Below are 13,019 nucleotides of genomic sequence, written 5' to 3' on the forward strand. Positions count from 1 at the left end.
GACATGAAATTCCTACAAAGAATTATCATTTTTACTTTGGGACAGGGAGTTTTCTAAAAGAATTCTAATTCTTAGATAGAATTCAGAATTTCTGAAAGGAATTATAATTTTTATTTCTGGACAGGGAATTTATTCTAAGAATTATAATTTTGGGTTTTGAACAGAGAATTCCAAAAAGAATTTTGATTATGAATTTTCGATAGGGAATTTTCTAAAAGAATTTAAATTCTAGGATGGAACTAGGAATATCTCTTAAGAATGATCATTTTCATTTTGGGAAAGGAAATTTCCGTCAAGAATTATCATTTTTACTTCGGGACATGGAATTTCAGTTAAGAAAAATAATTTTCAAATTTGGCACATCACTTTTTTGTAAAGAATTAGAATTTTCACTTCGGGACAGAGAAACGTAGTAAAGAGTCATAATTTTAGGTTTAGAAAAGGAATTTCAAAAAGAATTCTAATTTCGACTTTTAGACAGGTATTTTTCTAAAATTATTTTTATTCTGACGTAAAACTAGTAATTCCCCTAAATAATTATCATTTTTATTTCAAAACAGGCAATTTCTGTGAAGAATTATATTTTAGACTTTCGGAAAAAAGAATGTTTTAAATAATTATATTTTAGACTTTTGTACAGAAAAAGGTTATAAGGAATAATATTTTTGACGTTGGGGCATGAAATTTCCGCAAGAAGTTAAAATTTTCACTTTGGGTTAGGGAATCTAAGCAAATAATTATAATTTTAAGTTCGTGACAAGTAATTATCGTGAAAAATCTTATTTTACACTTGGGACACGGAATTTTTCAAAGGATTCAAATTTTTGTTTGTGGCAAGGAATCTTTTGAGAGAATTTAAATTCTGTGACTGAAATAGAAATTTCAATAAAGAATTAATTATTTTTATTTTTGGACAGACAATTTATGTCAAGAACTATATTTTAGACTTTTGAACAAAAAATGTTTATAAACAATTATATTTTTGACGTTAGAACATAAAATTCATGTGAAGAATTATTATTTTTAATTTGGGATAGGGAGTGTTTTAAACGAATTTTAATTTTTAGGTAGAACTGGGAATTTTCGTCGAGAATTATGATTATTATTTTAGGATAGGGAATACGCAAGGAATTCTCATTTTGATTTTTGAACAGGGAATTTCAAAAAGAATTCTAATTTTTACTTTTCGACATGGAATTTTCTAAAATAATTTTAATTCTGGAACAGAACCGGGAATTTACATGAAGAATTATTATTTTCATTTTGGCACAGGAAATTTCCGTGAAGAATAATATTTTTTATTTTGGGACATGAAATTTTTGTGAACAATTGTAATTTTAAGTTTAGGACAGGGAATTTCAGAAAACAAGACAATTTTTTCAATTTGGATAGTCAATTTTCGTAAAGATTCATAATTCAGACTTTTGAGGAAGAAATGTTATATAGAATTATACTTTTGACTTGAGGACAGGCAATTTCCGCAAGGAAGAGCAGAATCCTGCTCTTTAGAATTATAGTTCTTTTCTAAAATTTTCTATTCCAAATTAGATCTGTTTAAACTTAAACATTCTTTTTTTTCTGCAAATGAAATTTCTCTAGAATTTGAATCTTTCCTCGTTTAAATTTCAGAATAAGAGTTACTATGTTTATGAATTATAATGACAAATTTTGCAAATAAATATAATTTTGATTTAGAACAGAAATTTTTTTTAAATAAATATAATTGAAACTTAAACTTTTAAAAACTTTTAAAAACTTTTTTTTAATACAATTTTTGTGCAAATAAAAATTTCCCAGGATTTGATTTCGAGATAAGCAATTTTCCTTGAGAATAATAATTGGTGGTTTTTCGCAAAGAAGTATAATTAAGAATGTATGACAGGAAATTTTCGTAAAGAATTATTGTTTGTAAATTGATTTAGAAGAGAGAATTTTTGACATGGAACAGGAATTCGGAAAAATAATTTAAATTGTGATTTTAAAGCAGGATATTAAAAAACTCCCTCTTCAAATAGATAATTATGATTCTTTTACACAATTCTCTGTTACGAATTAGAATTGTAATTATTAGGACGAAAAATCATCTGATGTTTTAAATCAGAATTATAATCAGCTACCAAATATCCTGTTTCAAACCAGAAACATCGTGAATTAAAATGTTTAGTTAGTATTTATTAATCGATTTAAATTAAAAATTAAACTCGGGAATTAAAAAATTATAAAACCTTCGGGAGAAAACCGAGAAATATCGGGAATGAAAAATTTCATAACATATTAAAGTTCAGTTCTGCAACTTTTTCAGTCCTCAGTAAATTATGCATTTTTAGCGATTCGTAGCCCCCAGGCAGAAATTTTTATAGTTTCGTTCGGGTATTCGTCCGCTTGTCACACTCTTTTTCAGGGAGGGGGGGATAAGGAGGAGGAGTAGAGAGAGCGATTGATGGGATACTAAAAGAGGCAGATTGTAAGGGTTGCGTGTGAAAGGAAATGAGGAAAAATGATGAGAGTGGAAGTAGGGGTAGCGATAGAAAATGAAAGGAAGGCCAGTGAGGGAAATTATGTGTGTAGACTTGAGGAAAGATGAGGAAATGTGTAGTAGGGGAGTAAGAAGAAATACGGGTAGGGTGAGTAGGGAAAGTGAGGAGTTATAACCGTTTCATAAATAGAGGAAGCGGGGTAAAACACGGGGAACTAAGGGGAAAGCAAGGGTAAGGAAGTAGCGTAAAAAAGCAGATAAAGCAGATAAAGCAGAGAAGTAACAAGGGACAAAGTACAGAAAGTGAGGGGATATAAGGAAAGGGAAAGTATGGAAGATGAGAAGAATGAGAATGAATGAGCCAAAAGAAAGCCAGGAAATTGAGAGAAAATTAGAAAAGCTGAAGAAGGGGGAGCAACGGAAAAAGAGTAATAAGAATTAAGGGGAAATATCGTATGTGAAATTAGGGTAAGTTAAGAAAAAAAGCGCGTGGAAGTAATGAGAGTGAGGTGAAATTAGGCAAGAAGAACTGGTGAAATCAAGGCGAAATAGGTGGTGGGAAAGTGAGAAAAAGTAGGGAGAGAGAGAGAGAAAAATATGGGTATGATAAGTATGAAAAGTGAGAGAAAATAAGGGTGGGATAGTAGGTGGAGTCAGGGGAAATCAGGACTGAAGCAACAGAGGAAATAAGCGGATATGAGGAGAAGGGTGTGAGGGAAAGTAAAGTGAGCGAAACTATGGGAATGAAATGTAGGAAATGTCACGGAAAAAAGGGGAGGGGAATTAGGGGAAGTGAAGGCAAATTAAGGGAGGAATAGTACATGAGGCGAGGCTAATGAGAATAAATGAGGGAAGAGTGGGCAAGGGAAATAGTGGAAATGCAGTGAAACAAGAGAAGGGAGGAAGGGCAAGCGAGTGGAAATATGAGTTGTAGAAGTGAGGGGAAATAAGGGGAGTAGAACTAGGAAAAGCAAGGAAAAATGTGGATGAGTAATTAAGGGAAAATGAGAAAAGTAAATGTAGAAGATGTAAGAAAAATACGATTAAGGGAAGTAGGATAAGTGACGAGGAGTGAGCGGATGTGAGGAGAAATAATGTATAAGGAAGTAGGAGAAATAGGTGAAAGCATAGGGAAGTTAGCGAGGAGAACTTACGGAAGCCGGAGTAGGGAGAGGAAGGGAAGGGGCTTTACAGAAAGGAAGGGGAGGCGAAATAGGAAAAGTAGGAAAAGTAAGATGAAAAAAATTGGAAAGTAAGTATGAAAGATGAGTGAATGTGAACTCAAATGAGGAGAAGGAATCAGGGAAAGTGAAGGAAAATTGGGGGAGGGTATGCAAAGAATGCAAAGAACGTAAAGGAAAGTTAGAGAGCGGAAGTAAGGGGAAATGATGGAAAGTGACGGAGGGCTAGTAACATAGTGGAAGGAGATAGGGGAATAGTGTGTTAGCCGAGAAAGTGAGGAGCTGGGGAAGTAAAGGAGGAAGAAGTTTTCAAATGGAGAAGTAGCAAATGACCTAATTAACGTCCTAAAAGCCTACTTCAACTACTTTTTATCAGAAAGATTTAAAAGGATTTTCAAATATAATCCCTTCTATTTAGTTTATCTCCCAAAGGTGGATGCTTTCATGCATCTTACATTCCTCTGGTTAATTTTTCTATTTGGCCGAAAGCTTCTTATTGGTGATAAAAGGCCGATTTGAATGGAAAAAGCAATACAAATTGAATACTCACCTATCATCGTAAGTAGATCCAACAGTGCTCCCACGTGTTCGCCAGCTGAGATCAAGGGGTGCGTCTCCTTCTGCCTCGCAGCGCAAAGTCACCCTCTCACCCCTTCTTACAGATTCCTCTCTGCTTCTGACGGTCACGGAAGGTCCTGCTGTTTTAAGAGATTACGTTCCACACAATCTCGCAGTCAATACACCAGTACTGATCACAGTACTGCGGTAGGTCTCGGGGGATGAAAAAGTATCGACATAAATCAGCTCTTGGAAGCTCGAACTTTAATACCTCGGTTGTCGGGGGTTGCTTAAACTATAGATCCCCTTCATTTGTACGACACGCCATTCAATTGAGCCTTATTATCTTTGACAATTCAGTACTAAAAGCCTGACCATTTTCAACTCTTTTTAGAATTCATCTACTTTAACTATTATTTGCAAATAAAGTTGACTGGAAAGGAACTTCGAAGAGCGGCAGCAAAGTCTAGGCTTTATTATTTTTAAAAAATAAATTTTCAAACTTTCGCTTTAAATTTTAATTAGTTAAGAGTGACTAATTCGAATTAAATTTTAACTTGATCAAATAATACGGATTCGATGACTCCAAATCAGAGGAATTTTCAAATACGTCTATTTGAGCAACTGATGGAATCAGTCATTTGCAATCATCCAGTCTATTGCATTTGCAAATAAAAACGTTTCATTTTTTAACAAAGATGGGGTTAATAAATTTTCAATTCACAAAATTAATTGTATATAAGAAAAACAAATTTTAAACAGGATAGTACAATTTTAAACAGAAAGGATGAATTTTAGACTAAAAGAAGAATATTTAACACACTACTTTAACTTTCAATTAAAAAAGATCGATTTTCAACAAAAAATGATTTTTTTCCTACCAATCAAAACGATTTAACAATATAATCGGTAACTTCTACTTACCACAAAAAGTTCGACAAAATTCATTATAAATTATTTGTGATAGGATACGTGGTTTTTGTTTTATTCGTGAAAAATGACATTGCATATAAGCAAACCAAATGTTTGTAATAAAGACACAATGTGTCATATAGACGAAATGTTCAATAAAACCACTAAAAACAACTATAAAATTCCAACTATTCTTGGGGAAAAGTTAATTTTTGTTTGTTGAGAGGCCACTATCATATTTTTTGTTTAAAAATTCTATTTGGTTGCAAATTTCATTATTTTGTTGAAAATGCAATTATATTTTTAAAAATTTCCTTTTTTTAAACAAAATTAGCTGCTTGGTTAAGAGTTGAACTAATTATTTCTTAAAAATTTATTTTCTTGGTTGCAGATTCATGTTTTGCATTGACATGGTTGATAATCAACAATTTTGTTGGAAACTCGTTTAATTTTTTATTAAAAATCATTTTTTAATCCAAAATCGAACTATTCTATTTTAGGATAAAAACGATTTATTCAATTAGAAATTTAATTATTTGGTTGATAAATTTATCTTTCTGGGTAAAAAATCAGAAACTTTGGTTACATTTTTTTAAACTTTTTCTGTGAGATTTAATTTATTTGCTTGAAAATGTAAATATTCTTTTTTTGGTTCAAAATGGATGAGAGAGTTAAGAGTTTGACTGTTTTTTAGTTGAATTGATTCTGGATTCCAATAATTTTCTTTGCTCATTGCTATATTTATTTACTTTAAAATGATGAAATATAAACAACATTTTAAAAATGAATCTAAAAAATAGTTCTTCCTTCGTAAATTTTCATACAGATTCAGAACTTGCTTGAAGAAAAACAGTTTTTGTCGAAGGGAAGAGCATTTAAACAAAATTTATAATGACGATAATTATAGAACGGTCACAAAAATAGAACATGCAGAAAACTTGTTTAACATGTATTACTAGATTTTATATAACATTTTTTCGCGCTAATTTTTATCGTGTCCAAAAAATGGGAAATTTTGATTAATTTTTTAATACGCAAGAAACCGAGAAAAACGAATTAAAATCAGCAACTCTCAGAAAAGAGAAAAAACTTGCAATTGCCTATAGATGTCAAAACCTAAAATGAAATTTAAATTATTTGATTTTAATTGCTTTCGTCTACTTCCTGTGTGGAAATTGCCCGGGCTAGCCCTGGAACAACAAGGTTTCTGGTCGGGAGCTGGTCGGCCTATGTTTGTTTTTTAGGAGCTTAGCCATTTGCTGGTCGAAGACTGGCTAGGCAAAACTTATTTCAAAACCCCAGTCGGGGGCTGACTGGGCTCTGATAGGGCAAATCTTATGATGAAATGCTAAGGCGGTAACTGGCCGGGCGCTAATTGGACAATAATTTAATTATTAAAGTTTGTTTATAACTTAATTACTTTTTCTGATTTCATTAAGAAATAGACAAGTATACAAATTTTGAATCGTGATGAATTTAAAATAAACATTTTCAAATAGAGATTTTAATGAAAATTATAAATTAGTAACAGAAAAAAAATATTATACAGATACTAAATTTATAATTGTTTGAACTTTTTAAAACAAAAAGTAATATAATACCTTACATATAATATAAATAGCAAATAACAAAAGTTTTGAAAGAACGAGTTTTTTGGCTTGATTTTAAAATTAAATTATTAAGTATGAAGTTCCGAAACTTGCATTATGCTATTTTGAAAATCCCGCCGTAAATCTAGCAGTTTCGAGACGTTCGAGACTTCTCTTCACTTTTGTCGTCTGCTTTTTATCTCTTTTAATGAACGCTATTTTATTATTAAATATTCAACGTCAGTTAATTAAAAAAAACTGCAAATTAATAAATTAAAGAATTATATTTTTTCCACATTTACCGGTAATTGCTTGTGTCGTACCTCGAACAAGCAAACATGCTATGATCATGTTGAGAAGCGCAAGTCAATAATCCAATGATGGCAACATGACCTCTGAATATTTTGAAAATATTTTGAAAATCTGAAGCATTTTTTTGGCTTTTTAGACCAATTTTTATATTGTTTTCGAGTTTGTTCATGTATTATGGATAAAAAAGAAAGATTAACGAATCAGTGAAAAGAGATAATCTTGTCTGTCAGCAGGGCCTGTGGAGTTTTATATAATAATATCCTACAATTTAAGCAGTAAAAAATAAGAAAATTATTCCATTAATTCAGTAACATATGCTCTTCATAAAATTGAAACCCAAATTATTTAAATCAAGTACAGCACTAATTGATCCCTGTCGGGCTACGATCAGGCAGCCCTGCCATTTCACGGCCATGCTTCATGGCTGGACGCTGGCCAGCGCAGCGTGAAGATACTGGCCGGATTCCGACAAGAAACCCCTGCCACAACCCGATTTAAAGTCGGGTTCCTCAGCCAGCTCCTGGCCTGAAGCCTGGCTCTCCAGCCATAGACTGGTCAGCCCCCGACTTAAATTTCCACCCGGGTTGTCTAAAGTTAACATTTTTTAAATTTCGATTATTTTCAAATTGTAAAAAAATTTCTCTCAAGCTCTTTTGAACCATAACGTCCTAAAAAAGAATCCAATGAAATTTTTTGTTCCATTTTTTTTTGTCTCTCACACATATTTTTAATTTTAGTTTATTTTCTCACCTACAGTAAGGAATGCGTTTTTTTCAAATTTACTAGATGTGCAGTTTTGAGAGCAGTCTGATGTTCTTAGCTTGCGAGAAACTGGTACATATGTGGGTTTCTCGTGCTCTCCACAGTAAATTTAACCGTCTTCATAGAAACGTCACATGAATATTTGAGTATGTGCTATCTAGGTACTCACATTTGTTTCACGTACTTATGCGGTTGCATTCAGCACGTCGCACAAGTCATGACAATACCGCTCAACGAGGAATGCCGCACCAGACTGCATACCAACCGTGCACTATAAACTATGTATTCGTCTAGTATACAACAATAATTGTGAATCAGACGATTACATAAAAAATTTAATCATCATATATTTAATTTCCAATAAAATTTTTATTTAATTTTCAATTGAAGAAGATTAATTTTCAATGAAGAAAAATAAAATTTCAAAAAACACTGTTGAACCAAACAGTTGCACTTGTAAAAGAAATCCCCTCTCCAACCCGACCTAACCGATTTCAATAATCGTTTAATATGTTGTAGTTCATCAAAAATTAAAAAAAATGTCTTTTTCTTTATCGGCGAAAAATCACTTAAGGGAGTGAAAAACACCCCTAAAAGTCACACCCAAAAATGGATTTTTGAATATATATCAAGTGCTAATTGATATTTCTCAACGAAAAAATTTCATTTTACTTATCATGTAAATACGCAACTAACACACCTAGATCCAAACATGAGGGCTGCAACCGCTATTTTTTTATTTAAAAAATCTAGCTTTTCCATACCTTTTCAGGAAGTTTTCATGCCATTTTTATCAAAAATTCAAAATAGACTTAAAAATATTTAAAACAATATTTTTTGTTGATATAATGCAAAAATAAAGTTTACCTGTCCAAGATGATTTTTCAAACCACCCTAAAAATTAAAAAATCACCCCTTAAATAAGAATGTACACTTTACTTCAGGTTCTAACTAATTATTTACTACGAACAAAATTCCATTTCTCTTCGCATGTGATTACACGACTAACCCGCGCAGTTTGGACAAGAAGGGTTGCCATCCCTATTTCTTCAAATTGAAAATAGTACTATTCCATGCCTATTTATGCAGACAAAAATAAAAATGAACTATACACAAAATTGGCAAAAATATTTGTGTGAATGAAATACACACATTAAGTTGACCTGTTCGAAATTATTTTTCAAATTACCCTCTGAATAAAAAACCACCCTTTTAAAAAGGTTTTCGCTATACTTCAGTTTCTAATTGATAATTTACTATAAAATGAATTTCGTATTGCTTCTAATGTAAAAACACAACTTGCCTATAGATAGGCATAGGAAAGTTAGATTTTGTATTGAAAAAATAGGAGTTGCAACCCACATGGTCGGAACTATGTATTTTAGTTGTACGTTTACATAAGAAGTAAAACGAAATAGCACCTGAGATATAATGAAAATTTTATTTTTGGGGGTGAATTTTGGAAGTGGGGTTCACTCTCTCAAAGCGTTTTGTCGCTGATAAATAAAAATTCGTTTATCTTATATTCTGATGAACTACAATATATTAAAAGATTAATGAAATCGGTGAGGTCGCGTTTGGGGGCTTTCCTTCCTGGAACTAATTAGGTGAACATTCAAGAAAAAGAGGCGAATTTTTGCAAAAGACGTGAATTTCTTAGTGAATATTTTAATTTTACACTCACGTTGATAAATATTAAAATAAAAAAATACAAATCTTAACGAAAGAGTCGAATTTTGTAATCAACAAAGATTTTTCGCTCAATATATGCATTTCCAACATTAACGTTAACTTTTATTTAGACAGTTTAATTTTTAAATTAATAGTTTAATTTTCTATCAGACTGATTAAATTGCAAGTCAAAAGCAAATTTTTTCATAAAACTGTTGAATGATTAAACCCAACATATAATTTTTAAACAAAAAAGTTCATTATTAGCGTAGGAATTAAAGTTGATGTTAAATTCTTGATTTTCAAGACAAAAAGACTAATGCTTTCCATAAAATTTAAATTTTTATTACAAATTTTATTTTTAACAAGACAGTTGAATTTTTAAAAAACCTATAATTCCCTACCAAGCAGAAAAACTTGCAAGAAAAAAGACAAAATATTATTTTTTTATCAAAAAAATATATATTTTTAACATAATAGCTAAAGTTACTATAAAATTGTTGAATTCTTAAGATGAAAAGGCAAATTTTTTACAAAACAGTCTAACTTTCAACGCAATAACTTTTAAGTTCATATAAATTTAGTTATGTTGTATGTTCTGAATATTTATGAAAAATCATCTGTACGAAAGAATACCATGGTAAAAAATTCATACATAAAATCTGTATGTACCTCAGAATTACATTTTTTGCAGAGAGCGACATTACGTCACTTTTTTAATATAAAATTTTTTTCCATCTGACGATGGAATTTATCTTTGAAAATTAAAAAAACACCTAATTGCGTAACAAACATTAATTTCAACTTATTCAATACTTGCTTAACAGAGATATTTCGGGGATTGTTTGTTTTTATTAAATTTGTATAAGAAAGAGTAATATCCTGGAATCTCTGATTTTTTTTAACAAAAGAAAAAGATTTAAAAATATTTCCGAAAATGTATTGAGTATCAAATTTAAATTAAAGTATTTCATTTGTTTGAAGCTGAATTGTTTATTTTTGGCGTAGGGCTAATAAATACTTAAAATATTGTTAAAATGAGGCGGTCAATACGTTCTGTAAATTAACATGAATTTTGTTGTTTTGAAGAAGCTGCTTTCAATTATAAAAAAATTGTTACTAATGTTTATTAGTAATAAATGCAAATGTAAAACCTTCTGATCTTATTTTTGCTAGTAAATATGATGCTAATATACCACTTCTTGACATATTAAATTCCTTCTAATCGTAATATTTTTATATCTCTTTTTAACTTTTAAAATCCCAACATGTCACAAAAATAAATTTTAAGAAACAGTATCTTAAAAAAATATTATCAAAGGACAAAATGACAAAAAAAAATAGTTGTATTAAAAGAATGGCTTTCACTTACAAAAATTAATTATTTAATTTTTAAATCTAACACATGTAAAACTTTCTGGCAATGCTATTTTTTTTGGTACCCGGTAAACATTATATTACTTTTTGTTATTTTGATCACAGAAAAAACTAGGGTTTTAATTTTATTTTATTTCCCTACAAACTCATTTTTATTTTCAGTTATGTTCAATTTTTTGATGAATGTGATTACTGAAAAACAATCGAATTTCTTTCAATTTTGGTATTGATAAATATTAACCAATTATGATTTGATTTTGCTTTAGCATCTAAATTTTGATGCCCTTTCTTTCTTTGTTCTAAATAAAACTTTGTTCTTTTCTGTGAAACTGTTTTAATTTTAAACATTTAATTTCTCTCCTCAGCTTCACGAAATACAACATGTCACTTAGATCAAATTCGAGAAACAGTATCTCAACAAACTTTCATCAAAGGATGAAACAAATAAAAAATAAGTCTTCAACAAAAAGCTTTTAATTGCTTTTATTAAAATTGTATAATAAAGAGAAGTATCCTGGAATCTCTGGGCTTTCTTCTTTAAATAATCTAAAAAGTGATAACAAAAATTTAAAAACCAGTATTGAAGATTAAATTTAATTCAAAGCATTGCATTTGTACGGAAGTGAATATCAAGTTTTGGAACCAGGATGAATGCATAATCAAATTATGAGTTCCTATCTATAAAAATTTATTTGTATTAAGGAAATTGGTATTATTTACAAAAATCGATTCATTAATGCTTCAAAGTAATACAAGTACATTTTCACATCCTTCTGTCATTAATATTTTTGGTAAGTACTATGATGCCGTTTTATCATTTTTTTTATATTAAACACAAAAAAACTAGAGTTTCAAGTTTGTGTTGGGTCATTTTCTTACAAATTCATTTAGAATTACAGTTATCTTCTATCTCTTGCTCAGTGTTCGAACTGGAAAACAATCAAATTTCTTTCATGATTGGTATTGCTTATTATCAATCATTTATAATTTGATTTTGTTTTAGCACATTTTGATGCCATCACTTTGTCCAAAATAAACAATTTCTTTCTTTTTGTGAAACCATCTGAATTATAAAGCTATTGCTTCTCTCTTAAACCTCTAAAGACACAAGGTACCCAACAAATAAAATTTGAGAAACAGTACCTTAAAAGCAATGTGATCAAAAGACAAAAAAAAATGAGTTCACAATCTAGAAGCTTTTAATAGATTTCAGAGAATATTATGAGAAAGAGTTTCTGTATTTTGTTTTACAAACGAAATGAGAATTATTTTTCAAGATTTCTGAAATGTGGTGAATGCATATTGCATCACTGAAATATTGTCAGGACATGAGCGGTCAATACGTTTAAGTCAATAAGTATCTAAGGATTTTATTTTCGAGGATGATATGGTTTGAGCTACCCTAGAGGTATAAAGATAGATTTTCAATTTTGCTGCAACAACGTCGCATTGACGCCGCAAAGTATCAGTAGCTCTTTATAATATTATCTGGATACTTCGGTACCGATACTTTCATCCCTTATTTGCTAGTAGTGCAGTATAGCTACAGGGTGGCTTGGGTGGAGGATCTGCGTGAATATTTTACCATGAACTGTTAGCCGAATGAGTTTGCTGAGACCAGGGCCAATACCGTTGCTTGCCTTGCATAGGTAAGAGCCACTGTGCTCTCGAGATACCCTTGGGATCAGCAACGAACCATTTGCAGCAACTCCGGCTCCTTCGGTTCCCCCATAACCAAGCTCTCTGTAGTCACCTGGACTCTCACCTGAATATTCGGAGAAAATTTCACATAAGTAAGATCGTAAAGGATATTTTTGAGATTAGTAAGGAAGCGAGTGACTGGAAGGTATACTTATAAGAACAATAAAGTTAAGGGAACAAAATAATTTTGTTGAGCAGTTTTGGTTTGTTTCGCCAAAATTTAGTTCTGGTTATAAAAGATTTTGTTTGATTAGTAACAAATAGGTTTATTTAACAAAAGAATTTGTTCCAAACAATATTTTTTGTGAAGTACCGTTTATAAATTGTACCAACATTTTTTCCCAGATTTCAATACGACTCATATCAGCTGACATGTCAGAGAAAACAATGTATTGTCGTTTTGACCTGTAAGGCTGTTTAAAGCAACTTAAAAATTTTTTTACATTAGGAAGTTTGTTATAGGGATTTTATTTCAGTTGA

General features: G+C 30.7%; 1 protein-coding gene across 1 annotated transcript in view; it reads right to left on the reverse strand.

The window, feature by feature from the left end:
* The window catches only part of LOC117170884 (Down syndrome cell adhesion molecule-like protein Dscam2), a 315,200-nt gene that overhangs the window by 92,059 nt on the left and 210,122 nt on the right, over positions 1-13,019 (reverse strand). The window contains exons 10-11 of the mRNA XM_033357927.1: positions 12,424-12,603; positions 4,208-4,355 (exon numbers count right to left, since the gene is read on the reverse strand). Coding sequence (XP_033213818.1) covers positions 4,208-4,355; positions 12,424-12,603 — 328 coding nt within the window. The remainder of the gene's footprint in view (positions 1-4,207; positions 4,356-12,423; positions 12,604-13,019) is intronic.

This window comes from Belonocnema kinseyi, chromosome 4 (assembly GCF_010883055.1).
Source record: "Belonocnema kinseyi isolate 2016_QV_RU_SX_M_011 chromosome 4, B_treatae_v1, whole genome shotgun sequence".
NCBI lineage: Eukaryota > Metazoa > Arthropoda > Insecta > Hymenoptera > Cynipidae > Belonocnema > Belonocnema kinseyi.